At 41.6% G+C, this 19,061-nt stretch overlaps 1 protein-coding gene and 1 long non-coding RNA gene across 3 annotated transcripts in view; both read right to left on the reverse strand.

The window, feature by feature from the left end:
• Positions 1–2,463, reverse strand: part of LOC125698361 (uncharacterized) — a 99,899-nt gene extending 97,436 nt beyond the window's left edge. The window contains exon 1 of the long non-coding RNA XR_007379164.1: positions 2,261–2,463. This is a non-coding gene — a long non-coding RNA (uncharacterized LOC125698361). The remainder of the gene's footprint in view (positions 1–2,260) is intronic.
• Positions 2,464–8,996: 6,533 nt separating this feature from the next.
• Positions 8,997–18,942, reverse strand: ZWILCH (zwilch kinetochore protein). 2 transcript variants are annotated; one of them, XM_048956566.1, is made up of 18 exons: positions 18,784–18,934; positions 18,565–18,616; positions 18,140–18,232; positions 17,933–18,051; positions 16,755–16,951; positions 16,294–16,373; positions 15,867–16,022; positions 15,562–15,633; positions 15,128–15,221; positions 14,203–14,258; positions 13,685–13,787; positions 12,395–12,474; positions 12,026–12,182; positions 11,002–11,030; positions 10,529–10,665; positions 10,238–10,333; positions 10,022–10,140; positions 8,997–9,374 (listed from the first exon to the last, which is right to left on the reverse strand). In XM_048956566.1, the coding sequence occupies exons 1-18, from the start codon at positions 18,864–18,866 to the stop codon at positions 9,283–9,285; spliced, it is 1,815 nt and encodes a 604-aa protein (XP_048812523.1). In that variant the 5' UTR covers positions 18,867–18,934; the 3' UTR covers positions 8,997–9,282. The 2 variants fall into 2 exon arrangements, with proteins under 2 accessions (XP_048812523.1, XP_048812525.1); XM_048956568.1 differs by lacking the exons at positions 8,997–9,374; positions 10,022–10,140; positions 10,238–10,333; positions 10,529–10,665; positions 11,002–11,030 and adding an exon at positions 11,048–11,699 and having other exon boundaries at positions 18,784–18,942.
• Between the last annotated feature and the right edge of the window lie 119 nt (positions 18,943–19,061).

Here is a 19,061-nt window from a genome sequence, read left to right on the forward strand (position 1 = left end):
ATTTTTGCAGACATTATTACTAAAACTAACGCAGTAGCACAGAGAACCATAGGTCTGATGCCAGCATCTAGCTCTAGTTTAGAAGCACCCATTTCCTCAGGCTGACCGAGAGCCTGGAAATCATTTCTACCACCAGCCACCTGATGCTCTCAGCTGAGCCCAATGATTTGCTCACCCAGAGGAATGCACAGACACTTGCTAATACACTGGGAAACAGAAGTCAAGGTCATTTCATCCGTATGCCTCAAGTGATGTAACATTTGCCATGGCTACTATATAATGCACAAATTGCAGAGTATAATCATCTTACTGCTAACATCTGGTCAAGTTTTAAACCGGAATCTTGTAAAGTTTGTAATTACATCTCCTTATGCTTTTCTGAGCTTTATTAATCTCAGCTTTTTTTTTTTTTTAACTTCAATGAGTACATTTTCTGATTCATAGCAATGTTTCAATTAATCATTTCCATCATTACCCCTTTCATTGCCTAAAAGAAAGAAAAAATAAAATTAAAAGCTCACTGAGTTTTAACCCTTTACATGACAAAGTGATGTAGGCTCTCAGAACCTCATCCAAGTGATGCTGTAATTCACTGGAGACTTTCCACTGACTTAGCTTTGGATCTGCCCCCAAAACAAGGGAGGCTGTGGTACAGCAAAGCCCTGGGGCAGATATTCCACTTTAAGCATGTATTAAAGCTCCATCGCCATCTCTCATTAATCCATCAAGGAGAGAGGAATTCAGTACGTTCTCCCAGCCTTGCAGAGCTCTGCAGGGTGCGCAGGGATCGGTGCCTGGCACCGCCCGGCCCGCCCAGCCCCATCCGTGCTGTGCAATGCTGCCTCTCGGTGGAGCTCAGCTAGAGGCTCAGCAAGGCTGCCAGCTGTTCTCTCCAAACCTGAACAGAAGCTGAACTAGGCTGTCTTTAGCTATTAAGGTGCCATTTCCTTGCAATTTCTGTCTGCCTGCTGCACGTGAAAAGGACTAATGTCATAATCTCCAGAGTATCACTGAAAGTAAAAGCTGCTGGTAGCTGGGCAGCCAGAAGCACAGAACCTGAATGTTTCATAAGCCAAGCTGAATATCCATAGAGAACAATTGCATGGTTTTGCTAATGAGCTAACTCAGCTAATTGGGTGATGAACTAATTCAACTTCTTACAAAACAATTCATGAACTCTTATTAATGATCAGTTATTCAGTGTTTGGAGATCTTCATTAATCACCACTATTCCTACTTGTTTTCTCTATTTATGTTATATGTGCAGTGTAAAGATAAACTTTAAAAAAAAAAATTAGCTGTGACTTTTTGTTCATAATCACAGCGATGGGAAAAACTCCAAAAGCATTCTCAGTGTTTTGTAGTTGTCAAGACACTTTATTTTCTCTCATTCCCAAGCTTCAGAAGCTTCCTCTTTGTGATTGCAAACAGATGAGGGTAGAACATGCAATTAAACTACAGCAAGTAAATTCCAATCAGTAGTGGCCTGCAGCAGCATCTCAGTGTTCACATCAGAAAGAGGCCAACTCTTAGTATGAAGCTGTCAGCAGGAAAAGATAAATTAAAATTGATTTTTAGAAGCAAATTCACTAACCTTCATTGCACCCAGGAATATCTGTAACATCTGTCATTGATTACCTACCAAGGCTGGGATTTTCAACCATCCACTGAATTTGGGCATTCAAAATCCGATATGCAACTTTGAATACACCAGTGCAAAATTGAATGAGTTCTTCCCATGGGAGAGAACAGCATTCCATAAAAGGGAGAAGTTCGTGCACCTCTCCATGTTCATCAAGCAATATTATTAAGAATATAATATTTTGGGGCTTTTGACAGGCTGAAAGAGCTGGGGCTCTTCATCCTGGAGAAGAGAAGGCTCCGGGGAGACCTTAGAGTGGCCCTCCAGTGCCTGAAGGGGACTTACAGGAAAGCTGGGGTGGGACTTTTTATAAGGGCATGTAGCAACAGGACAAGGAGAAATGGCTTTAATCTGGAAACAGGCCTTTAAAATGTGATGGTTCTGTACAACTGCAGCAGATTCTGTAGATTTGCATCTTCTTGCCCAATCCTTACAGTCCTTCACAAAACAGAGATGGTAGATTCTCACATATATTAAGTTTTTCAGAAATGATCCCAGTAAAACCAGTGCTTAGTCGTAACAGTTATTCAGTCACCAACGGGCACAAAGCACAATAGTTTTAGTTTTCATGCTAGTGTAGGAACTGCTAAATAAATATGGTGTAAGTTTAAGAGTTACCTATCCTGGTCTCATTTCAGGGATCACATTTCAAACCCAAGATCTTCCAAAAAAAAGATGGTGCCTCTCTGCAGACTGTGATGGTTGCAGGCAGTGCTACCACCACACTGCATCCCAGATGTCCCAGAAGTGGTGGAGTGGTGCTGAGCCTCCTGGCACTCCGACGGGATGCAGGCTTGCCACCAGATCAGGTCAGCAGGCAGTACAAGAAGCTGGAGAAAAAGCACATAGCAATGTGAGGTACACCAAGCGTAACCAGGTAAAGGGCAGAGCAAATATGAGCATATCATTCTGGCTAAAAGCTTTTACATAGAAATAAAAATTGTTCTAGATGTGGAAAAGTTGGCAGTCTTTATTCTAAAGTTAATGAGGAAGCCTGGCGTGCACGTGTGTCTATCTGTATGTACGTAGCTGAGTTCAAAACCAGGCATTTAGCAAAAAAGCCTGGTCATCAGCTCTTGATTGTTTCACACAGGCAATAAAATGCATCTCCCACATTTCCAAGCACTCCTTTCTGTCCTTTGAATGCATTCAATCCCAAGAAACGGTTCTGAACATCTCTTCTAACAACTGTTTCTCCAACTGCTTCAAATCAAAGCTACATGATTGATTGTAAAGTAAGACATCCTCATTTAAATTACTTCCAATTTTCTATTTTTCTCTGAAAACCAAGTCCAGGCCACTGGTACAGTTGAGTGATGGACAAAAACTTTCCAAAACCAGCTAATATAATGTAACGAAAGTCATTTTGTAACACAGAAAAAATATGAGTACAGTTATACAAGTATTCCTGTTCCAAGAACCATTGTAAGTGGGTTTTGTTTTGATTTTGAAAAATCTCCAGTATCCCAGAGTAGCTGAGTAGACCACACACTGGAAAATGACATGTTTTTCTGGTCACTCTGTAATAAAAAGCATTTTTCTCTGAGAGACAGAAAAGGCTTTTTCAAGGTTGGAGAGGGAGTGCAATTGCAAGAATGAAATATCAGGAGTGAGGGTTACAGTTACAGTTGTATGAGGATAATTTGGTCTGGTTGTCTGAACAGCTGTCAGGGAATTATGAACAGCTTCTACTTTATCATCTGGACGCACAAGACCTTAGGGCTAAAAGCAAAATCAAAGAGCAGTTTAGTGGTACCCACTGGTTCAGGTGACTCTGGGCTGCTGAGAGGTTTTGCAACGTGAAGTGTAGCACAGAAGAAAATCAACTACGAGAGTAAGGATCGACTGGGTTCAGATAGAGGGGTTTTTGCAAAGCTTGGTGTGATCTGGTTACACAGTAGGTCTGCAGCCAGATAATACATAACTACCTGCATCATTAAAAGGTGAGACCTTGCTCCAGGCTGCAGGCAATAAACTGCAGATAAGCCTGAGCTGAGCGTCAGCTGTGACTTTCTGGTGGCTTCACAACACCCTGTGGTAAGCCAATTGCATAACCTGCTTTCCAGGTTATTTTACTGCAGTCATAGGGCAATTTTGGACAGCCTCCACCGAGTACATTTTTTTTAACATTCTTTTTACTCACCAATAAAACAAAATAAAACATTTTATAGCCTTGATGTGTTTCTGGCACATTTTAAAACTGCTGCTAATAAAAGTTTTCCAAGATGAAACAAGGAAAAAATGACCACGCTGTAGCAATATAAATATCTCATGATTTTTTTTTTTTTTTTTTTTTTTTTTTTTAAGTTGGGCTTTAATTCAGGAAGCTGGGAGAGAGCATCACAGAATAAGATTGTGGTAAGAGAAAACTCATGTAAGCCCAGCTCACAAAGTGGAATAGGGCTATGTTCGTAGCAGCCACTACTAAATGTAGTTTGAAAGAATCATAGCTTCATGCACATTAAAGGCTTGCTCTTCTGACCACTGAAGGTGGTGACAATTTGCCAAGTGACTTCAGTGACACGTGAGCACACCCTAAAGAAGCAAACTGACTTGTATGCACTGCACTGTGCAGGGAGGCAGCAGACTGGGCTCAGCTCTCCTAGCTCTGATAGATGCTCCCTGGGTGATTTCTGCCCAATCTCCCTCAGGGCCTCCTCACCTGTTAAGAGGGGTGATTTGTCTCTGTCAGATCTCAGAACTGTAACTATCTGTCTCCTGGCATGCCAGAGTCTTAATTTTTGGCATGGCTTTATGTGTAAATGTGATATAACAAGAAATGAATAATGCACAGCATTAATAAGCCTAACTCCAGCATCACACAATGCTGCAATGACTTGTACACACTGCCCTGCCCACCTTCTGCAGGAGAGAACGCCTGCCAAATGCATGGCAAGTACTGAAGGTGCCTAAAGCACCAAGCTCTCCTGCAGCAGGCTGACTTATACACACAGTGCTGCTCCTCATGAGCACTGTCACTCCCAGAACACGTTAGCTGGCTGGTTTTCAAGCAACGCCTTGAGCATGGTCCATCCCGACCAGAAACAAGTGTATCAAGTGACCTGCATGGATGAACAAGGGGCTCCTGACAAAATGCCCCCTGCGGTTCACATGTGCTTTTCACTTCTGCCATCGGAGGCAGTGTAACATCTGCAATGGTATGTATTATTTATTCCAGGCTACCAGAAAATGCTTTCAAAGTTGATTCTCATTCGTGAAACTGACCACCAGAGGGCGCCAGTACTGCTTAAAAAGCGCAAAGCAAAGCGAATGAACCGGAATTCGCTCAGCCTGTATGGCTTCAAAGGCCTCGAGAAGGTTCCAGGTCATGAGTCACCCTGGCATAGAAAGCCCCAGGGTCGGGCAGCTGCATGGGTGCTGCAGCAGGAAAAAATCACCCAACTCCTGAGAGTGGCTTCCTCTACACATCACTTTTCTTACAGAACCCATTTCCTTAGGGTGGATGGGTAAAGGCTCACACATCCAGTGTTAATGCTGCTTTCTAGGTATGAAAGCATTTCCCAGGTGGCTAAGTAAGGAAAAGGAGGCACAGAAGCCTGATTTACTCGCTAACACATAGCAACAGAGGACAATCATTGAGGAGCACTGAGTAATCACTGCTGGACTAAAACCACAAACAGAACTGACTGGCAGAGCTGTGTTCCAGCAAAAGCGAAGGTGCATCAATTACTTTCTCATATGTGAAGTTAGTATGAAAGACTGGTGGGCAGCCAAACGTTTAAGTTGTAACTCAAGTCTTTTTATCTCCAGGGTTTTTATGGAGAGCTGGAAGTTCTGCATACCAGACTGAAGGGTGCTGGGACAAAGATGGGAAAGGACCAAGGATCTGGAATGCTTTTACTCACGTGAAAGGGGAAGTGTTCAGAGATGAAGCAGGAGACAGCATGTGATGCTACCACAAAGTGAAGGTATCACCAAGGGGGAACTGTCCCTCTAGAAACATTCTAGAGCTATTTCATGTGTCATCTACTCCTACTTACTATTGAAGATATGGATATTTGTGCTATTATTATTTTTTCTTCTTCAAGATTTCCTACATTCAGAGCTATTTAAGACAGACAAATAATTGAAGATTTATTCTGTCTGGATATGAGATACACTGATTTCATAGGATGACATTCAGTTACTGAAGAAGCTTAAAGTTAATCATTATCTGCTCTCTCTCATGGGCTTGGATTATGCCCACTGGCATCAGAAGCAAGCACAACTTCGCCGTATTCTTACTGGTTAACAGACAGTTCACCTCAGAGAAAGCCATGTCTGTTTAGCATTACTGTCATACAGATTTGCTTCTCTGCCTGCAGAACAGAGTCTAACAACTACACATGCATTACGGTGTACCCATTACTGCAGTGTAGTTCTCCAGATAAAATTTGCATATTTCTGTTTTCAGTTATTTGGAAAACAGCCCAGGTAATTCCTTCTCCGTGTGTTTAATCAGCAGAACAATGGAATGAGAAAGGAATACAGTGCTGCAATGACACCATTAACAGCCTTCTGGAGAGCAGTATTATCCCCACTGTGAGCCTCTACCACTGCCATCTGCCACAGGCCAGAAAAACTGGTCAAATGTCTCAAGTAAATGTTTCTGATAGGACGTGTTCCCACATCTAAGGACTACATCGCATTACAAAAATGTTTAAAGACGCCTGCATGCTTTTAATGCGTGCTTATAATCATTTTCTATTCATTTGCTTTTAAAATACATTGCTGTATTACTTAATTTCAGCAGCTCCAGAGATAAAAAGTCTTTGTTAGTAAGAAAACGAACTTCAGATAACACTATTGATTCTTTATATTCTTATTTTTGAAGGTTCTCCAAGAAAAGTATGATGGCTGGCAAAATACAAGAACCATCAATTATTTTTAATGATTATGCCAATCTATGCTTTGAGAAGTTTGAGATTGTGTGAAACATGGGATTACTTTTAGTAATCTGTGGGTAAGTTATCAATGCTCTCCTTACTGCAGTTGCATGGTTCTGCTCACAGAACTCTACAGAAGGGACACCACAGGAAAGTACATTGAGAATTGCAGGTAAAATCATAGGTGAATAGATAGATAGATACAGTTCTCTGCAGTCAATGACTGTGCCCCAAAATCTCAGTGGCCAGTTCCAGCCAAGACACTATTTCAGGACACATGAAATTCCAGTGAAGTTCTGAAAAACCATCAGCTGGAGGAAAGATAGGCACAAAAGCCAGAAAGGCAGTCAAAATGCAAGAAGGACATTACATGGTGGAACAGCACCAGCAGGTCAGTTTGCTATGGCTGGTCAGCAACACGCTGCTTCCAACAAGCTACAGCCAAGCAGCATGAGAGCAGCCAGAAGCCAAGGGGAGGAGAAAGAAAAAGAGAGGATGGAGAGATTAAGAGATGACTCCTGCGTGGACTCAATGCATATTAGGATTTAGGATATTAGCAAACTTGTTAGCTCTGCTTTTCAAATAACTAATTCTGTGTACATCTACACAGTTCCTGAAAAAGGTTACAAAACAGGAGAACATGCACCAGGACTGAAGCTTGGTGGAAGTGGAGCACAGAATGCAGCACACCATGTAACTAAAGTAAAATTTAAACTGAATTTTAAATTGTGTGAAGTGAGAATTTTTAGCAGACTGATTAAGCTTTTCGTCCTGCTCTTTAAACAGAAACACAGCTTTGTAACCATGCCAGTTCCAACTGGCACATCAAATTTATTCAGTAGCTGAGGCAAACTGATTTCAGACCACTAGTGTATATTCAGGGATCACATGCAATGAGAGATGCTTGAGGTAACCCTCTGTTGTGACAACTTAATACTTGTAATTTAAATACTCCCTTGAAAAATACTGTGTAACTGCTTGGGTAAGAAAATGTCCAGGTTAGTCTAGAGACAAGGAGTAGAATCCTGGTCTAGTGAAATGAACTCAGTTTTTCAGAGTGACTTGAGTGACTCATAAACACTCACCCACCTCAAGCAAAGACATCAAAGACGAGATGCTGGACAGGACACTATACTGAATGCTGTGTGTAACCTCTACGAGCACCTCAAGGAATTTAAGGGAGGCATATTGCATAAATGTTTGTGGTTTTTATAAGAAATGAAAGCTTTCATGATATACTTAGAAGAAATGATGCAATATTTTCAGATACACCTTAATCCAAAAGCTCCTCTCCACTATCTTCCTGCATTGCCTACGATCTAACAGTTGCAGTGTGCACGTGCTCTTATGTATTCTTACAGACTCAAACAAACGTATGGCACTCTTACAACAACACCTGGCACACTGAGCAGCATGGTAACAAGTATTCATTCTGTAATTATGCTTCTACTTCTATCAAGGGCTTAGCAATTGTGCATAAACTGCAGAATTACCACTTTGTTTTTAAGGTACAGTTGGAATTTCCCTAATGAGTGGCTGGGGGGAACCTGTTGATCCACAGAGCCAGGCAGACATGGATGCTGCTGAGATATACTCATCACGTATTGTCCTACTCCTGCTCTTCCTCCAAAATCACAGCTAAAATGGCACAACTTCTTGTTGTGTAACAAAAACAACACAGTAAGCCAGCTGCATTGTAGAACACTTACCACAAGTGCCTCCTTTTGCACCATTGTAAAGGTGAAGAAATGTTATTTGCTCTGTCCATGCAGCTCTGTGCAGACCTGTTTCTATTTTTTTTTTCACTCAGTTCTCAAAATTTAATTTAGAAATTTTAATAAAACCCGAAATATATTTTCTTTCTGCATTATTTTAAGTTTTATGCAGCAAATTTCGTTTCTTGTTATTTTGGTAAGGATTATATGGAATAGCTAGATATGATTAAAGCGATTCTAACCTTGCCAGCACACATTTCAAGTGATTAAAATCTATTTGCAAATTCTATTTTCAATCTTTTCATCATTTCACTTTTCATTACCACACAGCTGCTATTTGAAGAGATAAGCACTGTTTTAAAATGGAAAGTGATTCAAATATTCCAAGAGCACCACTTAAACACTAAGTTATTTCATGGCTGCAAGTTAGGATGATGCTTTGCTATTTAAGTGTGGAGTAGAGTTGAAGTGACTTCTCGAAGATGACAACTACCATCCAGATTTACACTACAGGATGTTTCTCTCCACAGAGCAGCCAGGAAGACTCCAGAGTGTAAATTCAGATATGAAAAAACCAAACTGCAGAGGTTCATAATGCCCTGGATGAATGGCTTTCCAAATATACTGAAGGATTAAATATCTCTTGATACAAAAAATACCCACATTGCTTGTTTTGTTGGCTTGAAGTACTTAATAACTTTTAACAGTGTCTGTGTGCATTCTTAATGAGTAAAAATAAAATTTTAAACCCCAAAGTGCAGAACTTTATTGAATGTTTGGAAATGTATGTACCAAAATATCTACTATCTTCCCAAAACAATTACTGTGTACATTCACAACTGCACATTTATATACAAACTGGATTGGTACAGATGAATTAGGGCTGCGTGTCACACTGTGTGAGCATACTAAAGCAAAGAACTCAGTGAGATGAATTGTTCTCCAAATGCCAGAATCTTTCCAACACGCTGCTGATAGATAATGCTGTACTTCCCCCCTTATTGTACCTTTCAAGGCCTGCCTGCACAGTGATGTGCGTTTATATGAAATGCACCTGACTGCACTCAGCCACTGCAACAAAATACATTCTTTCTTCACTGCTTCCATCAACTGTGGTATCACAAAAGAGACCTGCATAGACAAAATATTTGATTAGCCAGTGTTTTTAGAAGGAGCAAATGTAGATAATGCAGGAATAAAGTTTCAGTGACAGAGGCACAAAAACTGAGGAAGGTGGGAAAGCTTTACAAAGCATTGCCCTGGGACAAACCTCCCCTTCACTCCCACCCCAGACACTTTTATTGCAGTCTGTATCCTTAATTCTTCCCTGTCCTCGTGCATTTTCACTTATTTTCACTTGACTTTATGAAGCAAGGTATGTCTCCTCTCATTACAGCCTGTTTGCTTCCTAGGCTAGATGTAAGTATCCGGCAACAGGTAAGTTTCTCTTCAGACCCATTCTCAGATACATGGGCAAAGATTTTAAAAGCTCTAAGATGCTGTGGAAGATACTAAATAGTCAAGTCATCCTCAGAAATCTTCTGCCATTTTAACACTAAAAACCTAATTCAGCCAAATTAAGAAGGCAGAAGGTCAGACCTTCTGAAAGTCTTTTATGTTCTATGAATACCACCTCGTATTCTTCATGAAAGACTGCTTTGCTTCAGTTTTGCTGAATAATACATAACTAAGAAAATATAAATACTCAGTAAAGCCAGTACAAAAGCTTCTTAAAATGTGTACTTCCGTTATTTCATTTCACCATAAATATTCCTTACCTGTATTTTTGGATGCCATATGTTCAACAGGAGCACTAGTACTAACTTGCCACGTTGTTTTCACCTCCTTCTGGCCATGCCCACTGGTGATGTCCACCTTCCACATTTCTGGGTGATCACTGATAGAATAATCAAAAGATGTCCACATTCAGTCAGGTGCTCAGATCTGAATCCACAACCTGAACTGAATGCTACAAACATGGAAGGTGATCTTACTCCTGATAGAACTTCTTGACAAGGGCTGGTCTGATCGGCAGCTGAAACACTTGCTTCTCATTCAGAGGGTTTTCTTTATAATATTTCAGGCAAATTCTAGAGTAATATGAATTAACAAGTTACATTCCTTGGATGAATGCTGGTGCAACACTGCATAAACCTCATGCAAAATTAATTAAATCCTCAGATTGCTTTTTGCTTTTTTTTTTTTTTTTTTTTAAAGTTTACTTACTACTATCAAAGAGAGTCTGTCTGTTAATGCTATTTATAAAGTAGAAATGAAATAATTACTGTGTCAAAGGGAAGAGGTTCTCATGTTTAAACTGAAGTAGGACTGTACAGCTGACCATTATTTCCAACATATGATGAAGCTTTTGAACACGATGAACTTGCTCTTGTAGATCTACTGATGTGGAAACAAAGTAATCCTGGAAAAGCAAACAGCTTCTGCTCTTAACCAGACCCTCAATTTCTACACACACAGCCTGCTCTCTGCTTACTACAATCGTTTTGTTGTTCTTTGAAGAAGTAAATATATAAAGAATGGCCCAACAGAGTCAGAACAAAGTCAGAACTCTGGTGCCTGACAATGACTAATACCAGACAAATGGGAAACATATGAATAAGAAAACAACATAATGACATTTCTGCCCTATTCTGTCCCATTCTCATTATTTGCAATTCAGTTGCTCAGCTTATGGGAAAGTTACCCCCCCACCAACTGAGGGTGCTGTACATTAAGAGTTAAAAATAAAGAATCTCACCAAATAGGTTAATGTTGTGAGTTCCTGACCTGGAAAGTGAACAGGAAAAGAAACAATTATCAGATATCATCAGGTGAAATACATGAACAGCCAGGTAACCTACCAGCAAATTCTACTTAAGGAAAACAAGTGCAGCCACTAAGATGGAAGATGATGTTATTTATAAGTATGGTCACTAATGCAGAACAAGGAGCACAGCCACTGAAGTGGCAGGGTAGGGGCAGTATCTTACATGCTGCCAAGGCTCCATGGAAGCACCACACACAGAGCCATGCCATGCTTTGAGACAACCACCCTCCCTGGGACACCCATGTTTAGATAAAACAAATATGAAAATGAAAGATCAAGTGTGACAAAGCAAGAAATAAATTAAGAAAGAAAGAGTTGAAGGAAATGGATAAGTACAGTGGCAAACATAACATCCCTTCTGGATTCAGAAAAAAAAAAATAGAGCTGTAATACTAAAAACAAAGCCATGGTGCTGTCAAGAAAAGGTACATTACAAAAACTGTTCCAGCCCAGCTTTTGTTTGGGTTATGCAATGTGCACTAAAAATAAATATAAAAAAATTAAAAATCTACATAGTACGGACTGTACAGACACAGCTATTACATATAAACACCCTTGCCTGATTTCCTTTAACCCACGTAGACCATAGAAGAAAGGGCAGAAAGAGCAAGAAGGTCTTAATTTACCACCTACAGCAGACAGGTAAGAAAACAGAACAGCCCCGTTACACACATCTGACACTGTGTTACAGTAAGTTTAACCATGAGATTTTTTTCAGTTAGAAAAAGAAATGCAGGGTTATACTAAGTGCAGTTATTTGGAAACAAGTTCATTTTTTTATTTTGGGAAGACACACACAGAGCATGAGAGCACGAACACCGAGGAGGCTGGGAACAGCACTGCAGCAGCTGGCAGGCAGAAGTGAAATCGAAGCGACTGGAACCTGCCTTTATTTCCTGTGCAGAGCAGCCTTTTTCCATGCATCTCTAACCATGACAACAGATTCCTGGCTCACCTATGAAAAAGTTGACATAATCCTTCTTCATCTTATCCAAACCAATCTCCAAGAGCATCTGAATCGGAGTGATGCCACTGAGGGACACGGCCTCCACCTTGCCATGGTAAGACTGCTGGACCAGTTTACTGAGCAAACTGCTACTCCCTTGATGAATCTGAAAGTTAAACAAGTTTTTCTGTGGGGCAACTGTGTACAAAACAGCACGGTATTATTTAGAAATGCAACACCATGGAAACATGCAAAGTGTGACAAGCAAAAAAAAAACTCAACAAAACAACATGGAAATAAGGGCAACTAAATAATAAGAGCCAGACTCTGCTTCGAGTAACTGGAAAGGATAAAATTATTGTGAAATAGATTACATACCCATGGCTGTATTTCACCGTGCTCCAGGAATTTTACGACCAGCGTGAGACACTCCACCAACTCCTGATAGGAACAGACGCCTTCAGAAAAATGATGACATGTTTTATTTATCTATTCAGGCTTTCCCTTTGAAAGGTGAGATGTGAAACAAGTGGAAGTAAAAAGGCAAGAAAACTTCACAGTGGCTGAGAATAAGGGGGGTGAAGGGGAATAGTTATAGTTTACAGAAGCAGGAATGTGGAGCTCGTTAGAAAATAAGGGATGGCAGACAGTGTGTCTGGGACAGTGAGGGGGAGGAAGGCCATAAGGATATGGTTTGAGAACAGCTCGAGGACGTTTGGCAGGGAGGTGAGCCAATGTCCACAGGGCGAGGAGAAACCAGTTTGGGGGGAGAACCCCTGAAAGGCTGGGAGTTCACAGCCAGAAAGGTCAGGAGCCTTGGCGAGGGAGACAATAAACCTTCATCCCACATACAACAGGGGAGGCTCTGCATCTAACGAATTCTTGGGGTGTGAGGAGTCTGTATGGAATTCCAGGACAGCTACTGACTGTGTATCAGTTCAGCCTGTGTCTGTAGCACCAGCTCTCCAGGCGGGTGCAGGTCAGGCAGATCTGTCCCCCTTGTACCCGCTGCACTGGACAAACCCTGCCTGCTTTGTAACCTTACTTGGGTTACAGAGTTTCATTCCGTGCTCACCTTCAGCTGCTCAGTAACAGCAGCCCAACAGTACTTGCAAAAACACAACTGCTCAGTTAAAAAAAACAGCCAAAACGTCCCTGTTCATTGCAGGGGAGTTGGAGTGGATGCCCCTTAAATGTCCCTTTCAGTCTAAGGATTCTGTGACAGATGGCACTGCATTTTTGTGAAGAATGTAAGTCCTTCAACAAGAACGACCAAGTATGTAGCTTTATCAACTTTAAGTCTTTCAGATCTAGAAAGTCACTCTGACAGATCACTAGTTTTTAGCTACAGAGCAGGCACACACACCTGACTTTTTAGTACTGTTATAACCCTAAAGAAAAACAGTGTCTCCTGCTAGATGTTGCAATGCCTCCCTATGTTGTAAGAGAGTGCATGGTCTTACATACCTAAAATTAGTTCCTTTAGAAAAAAGTAACAATTTTCTGAAGAGCTGAACAGTACATAAAACTCAGAGAAGTTTACTTTCATTTTCTCAAGAAAGTAATACAGTGTTGTAGGTACAGAGAAGAATTAAAGGACAGTGAATGGGTCAAAAAATAAACCAACAACAAAAACTAAAAGCCACCGGAACAAAACACTACACTTACTTCTCATTTTGCACCATAATTGTTCAGCAAAATCCAGGTCTCCTCGTTCACTGAAGATTGACCTTATTGAACTGTCCACTGCAGCAATGTCACTTTTGATACTCTGAAAGAGTTTAAATGAAAAATGATGCTTCAGATTTAAAGACCTTCAACTAAAGTTAAAAAGGAAGGGGAAGAAGCATGCCAAAATAGTCCAAGTATCTCCAAGATTACCAACTGAATGTGAAACTATATGGAAATTACGCATAATGGACACAATGGATGTGCCCAGAAAGGGAGATTTTCTTGACAGGAAAAACTACAGTGGACTTTCCATCAGAGAACAGCCATGGAACTTCTGATTTTGCCTTTCGAGCAATTTCTATTATTTCTAAACTGCAAAAGCAGAAAGCTACAGATCATTACATCTGTGTACTCACATGTCTGCATAAGCAATGTACAAGACATAATTAAAATCTGAAATAACTACCTGCCAGAGGAATGAGATGACAAAGAAATAGGTAGGAAATTGCATATACCTCTGTTTCATTCTTATTTCCTGATAGACAACACCCATCCAGTTTCTTCTTCAAATCTAGGAAAGGAGAAAATAAACATCACCGTCATGAAAGAACAGCCCAACCAACCACCCCTGGGGCTGGTTATAAACTGCTGGGCACGCACCAGAACTGACACAGACTCTGCAGGGTGACCAACTGACAAAATGTATCCATTTCTAAGTTGTTTCTGCTGGGCAAGCATTTGGTTTGAAATACACGTATTGCTTTCTCAGTAGGCTTTACTGTGACATACACATTTTGCTCTCCACCTTCAGTGTCCTTTAGCTAAGCATTAACTCCCCATGTTCCAGGGCTGAAGCAATGAGGGGTGACCAACAGGCTAATTAGTGCCTCTGGTTTTCTCCCAAATTTATTTGTCAAAGGTAATTTTTGTCTCCAAGTTCTACCTCCGTATTCATTTGTGAAAAACATACAGTTGCATCTGCAAACCTTTTGGTGTATTCACTTGATGTTCTTTCTAGGTTCATTTGGTAAAACCTTCAGCTTCTGGTTAGACTGCTATGGCTCAGTTTGAGCTGCTTTCAGCAGCTGCCAGCAGCTGGGAGTGCTTCACTTTAAGCTGTCAAAGAACTGCTGTCTGCCTCTGCTCCCTGGACACTTTGCACCTTCAGATGTTCATGTACATGCCAAGTAACTTGAAAGATGCACACAGAATTCATTCAACTGCCTTCTAAACATGACTATCTTATTTTGTAAGAAACAATTATTACCTTTATTTCCCTTCGTACGAGATATTGGGACTAATTACCAATGCTTTATGCAAGTTATTACAGCACAGAAATTACAATCTCTCATTCTAACACTTCAGAAGTTTTATGTTGATTTTCTTTTGCTTCTGTGAAAGGTGACATCCCTCCCTTCCCACATAACAAGCGACAATTACCCAGCAGAAATCCCTGGACCAGCTCAAAAGCCGGTTGGGTCTCTACGGGCTCAGGCCACTCCGTCACACCCGTCTTCAAGCCTTCAGCCAAAGCCTAAAAGCAGCATCAAAAGCAAAACAACACCCAGCAGTTACTATTTGAGGTTCTGTATACATCACTCTTCAAAATGCAGGTAACTTCCCCAGGAAACACAGCTCTGTAGAGCCATGGATTTTGAAGCCTCTCACGTTTCCTGGCTTTGGCATTCCTGGTTCGTCCTTTGAGCATTGAAGATTCGTGAAACCAAATTCAAAATTTATTCTGAACACTTTCAAATATCTTTAAGAAACCATATGGAGTCCTAAACAGAGTAAATTATTAACACACACACATACACACACAAAAATCACCATTCCATGCATATCTGAAACTGGAATTTCTCATTTTTACTTACAAGGAGGAACTGCAGCTCTCTATAGAGGGGATACACAGGACTCCTGGGGTCCCCAGACTCCAACATAATATTCTGAAAGTTCCAGAAGATTATGTCAGATTCAAACTTTAGAAATCAGGTATCTTAAGATTTTCACTGAGGAAATACAGATGAATGAACAGTTTTTCTTACAAATACGCTATACTGCTTATGTGTAATATTCCTTACATAAACAACAACCACAAATGGCAAGAGCCAAACGTATTTTCTACCCCCTGCACTACTAACGACATCAGCAGAGCAAAGAGCCTGGGCTCCTTACTGACCAGCATGGCAGCTGAACAAAGCGGCGGCGCCTGCAGAATCTTATCCACAGAGTGCCAGGTGACATCAACAGAAATACTGCTTTCGGATCCCAGAGTTGAGTCATCCATTGCAGCAGCACTGGTAAGTTCATACCGAGCAAATCCTTTTGTTGTCACCTAGAATGAACAGATTTTACAAATCTTTAAAACACAACACAGCGCTGTTCTGTACTCGTGCAAAATATTTTTTGGAAGCATTTCACACAAAGGAAATATTGGCTAAGTAAGGAGAAAAAAAGACAAGTCAGAAAGCCCAAATGTTACTTCTAAAGAGATTATGATACTGTAGCGTTGTGCTGATTCTCTAAATAGTATCTACAAAGCTTCCCTAAATCAGAATCGTAGATAAAAAACAAACTATAAGCAGTGCCAGATGAAAAAGACCTACAACAGACGAATGGTGTTTGACTTTGTGCACCGTTTTGAGTTCTTCTAGGTTCACAAAACAGGTTTTATCAGCGGTGGGACCTGCAAAAAAGAATAAAAAAATGCAAGTTATGTTTGGCATGTAGAATTAGTTCTTCAGTATTGCATTCAGCTTCACGTTGTCCTCCAGCAAGGAGTACTGTTTCTTGCATTTAAGCTTTTATTTTCAGTAGGATCACATTTAAGTATCTATTAAGTCATTGCACTTGAGCAAAGGTAGGCCTTCAGGCACTGCTGCATACAAGATATTTAAAAGTTACTTCCTCACTGCACACAGACATCTTTCTCTTTTCAAAAAAACAAGCAAGGATTAGAAGCAAGCAGTACAAGCCAACATCACACAAAGGCAGCATCCACATGTTAAGTTTTTCCTCATTTTTAAGCCTTCCTCATTCAATTTTGTACGTAGCATTATAACCTTACCATCACACTTAACCATATGCAAATTGATCCCTGTGATTTTGTTTCCAGCTTTGAGAGGCTCAGCTCCAAGCCAGTAAGTGTGCTCAGGGTCGGAGCCATCACACCGTATCCAGAGGGGCGGAAGCACAACCTGTTTACTGATGTTCAGATGGGTCATGTTTGGATTCTGTGCCATCGTATAGAAGGAAATAAGCTGCCTGGGGATGTGAACAGGAAAGAACCAGATATCAGCAAGTATAACAAAATTTATCTGTTATGTAAAACACTGAATAATAGAATCATAGAATCACCAAGGTTGGAAAAGACCTAAAAGATCATCCAGTCCAACCGTTCACCTATTACCAATAGCTCCCACTAAATCATGACCCTCAATACCACAGTAATACCACAGTAACAACTCCTGTCTGCCCTGCCTCATCAGCAGACACAACACCATTTTACAGAAAGGATGCAGTTTTGTAAACATCTTCCTACGGGTAATCTATGAAGGAAAAGAAATATATCATAATTCAAGGCCAGGCTGGATGTGACTCTGGGCAGCCTGGTCTGGTGGTTGGCAACCCTGCACATAGCAGGGGGGTTGGAACTAGAGGATCATTGCAGTCTTTTTCAACCCAGGCCATTCTATGATTCTATGATAATTGGAAAAATATTTCATACAATATAGTACACATGAAAAAGTCCTAAACATATAACTGAATTTTAAAATTAAAGGATGCTAAAGGGATAAGTTAGTTAAGCAAGCAAGTCACCACGATTCACTACCCTGTTCTTGTATTTGTATTTTTGTATTTTATTCTAATTATTCTTATTAGAATTATTCTTAATATATTCTTGTATTTTAGTAACAGTCGAAAGATCAAATCCTGATCAGATTTCTCAAACTGAAGCTCTCAGAAGGCAGGCACTTCAGTCCTCCCAAGCTTTCTGTGCACACCTGCAGTGAGGCAGTCCCCTTAGCAAGGTGGGACAGCTCACAAGTGCTTGTCCAGCACCAGAACTCCAGCTACACTTTGCAAGGGTGCCATTCTGCAGAAATAACAATGCTTGGGTCACCATTAAATTGGTAAGTATTTAACTTTGGAGGATCAAAAATGAAGCAGGTGCTGAATATGAGCAAGAGAGGCAAAAGGAAAAAAAGGAAAAGCGCCCAGAAATGAGCAGAGGGAGGCACCCACTTTGCTCTCAGGACAGGCAGCGCAGCCGGGCCGGCGTCCACCGTGGGTGTGAGCTGAGAGGTGTGCAGGGCATCCTCTGCTCCTGGTTCTCCTGTTGAGTCGCTGCCCTCACTGCGGCCCTGCAAGAGCAATGCACGACGCGTGAGACTATTGGACGGCAAGAAAACAGATGACGTTCACAAGTCTGACACTAAGAGGCACGCTTACTGCTTGCTGCAGGACGTACAGCGTGCTTCCATTCCAAAATCTTCCAACTGGATTTTTGCAGCTATCATCAATGAAACAGATCTCTACATCATCCTGGAGAAAAAAAGATAATAATACAAATACGCTACGCATATAAAGCTCAGCTGCTCTGAGGCGCGCGGCTGCAGCCACCACGCGACCCGAGACAGAGCATCCGCTAAAAACATCTTCCAGTCACTTCACCTTCGAGTTTCTCTCGAGAGCTGCGTTTGCAGACACCGCACAACTCACAGCCGCGGCTGAGTGAAGGAATCTCGGATTTGCCCGGCCGCCTCCCGCCGCCCTCCTGAGGGGCGTTTGAAGGGGCGCTTTTTCCCGCCCGCGCGCCGTTCCCGCCGCCCCCTCAGAGCGGGAACCTGAAGCGTTATTCCCGCCCACAGCTTTACCTCAAAGAGACACGGGCGTTCGGGGACGCTTTTCTTCTCCTCTTCATATATCCTGCAAGAACAACGAGCATTAAGGCGCAGCAGTTGCGTTTGGCTGGCGCTTTTTCCCTCGCCGAACGCTCCGTTTATCTGCGTATCCCCCAAAGCGCCGCTCCAAACGCACGCCCTCAGCACCGTGCCCACACGGCCGCACCCCGCTCCCGCCGCCCCGTCTCGCACCGCCGCAGCGCCAGGTACAGCTCCACCGTTGCCGCGCGCCGCCGATCCGCACTCATCGCCGCGCGCCGCCGATCTGCACTCATCGCCGCGCGCCTCAACCGCCGCACTCATAGCTGCGCGCCTCAACCGCCGCCGGAACTACATCCACCCACAGGGACGTCATTTTTATTTCTAATTTTTAATTTTTTTTTCCAGCTCCCGGCGGTGGGTTTTATTAGGTTTTATTCTCTTCGCACCCTCTCCCGTAAAAAAAAAAAAAAAAACAATAATAATAAAAT

The sequence above is a fragment of the Lagopus muta genome, chromosome 10, assembly GCF_023343835.1.
Source record: "Lagopus muta isolate bLagMut1 chromosome 10, bLagMut1 primary, whole genome shotgun sequence".
Lineage (NCBI taxonomy): Eukaryota > Metazoa > Chordata > Aves > Galliformes > Phasianidae > Lagopus > Lagopus muta.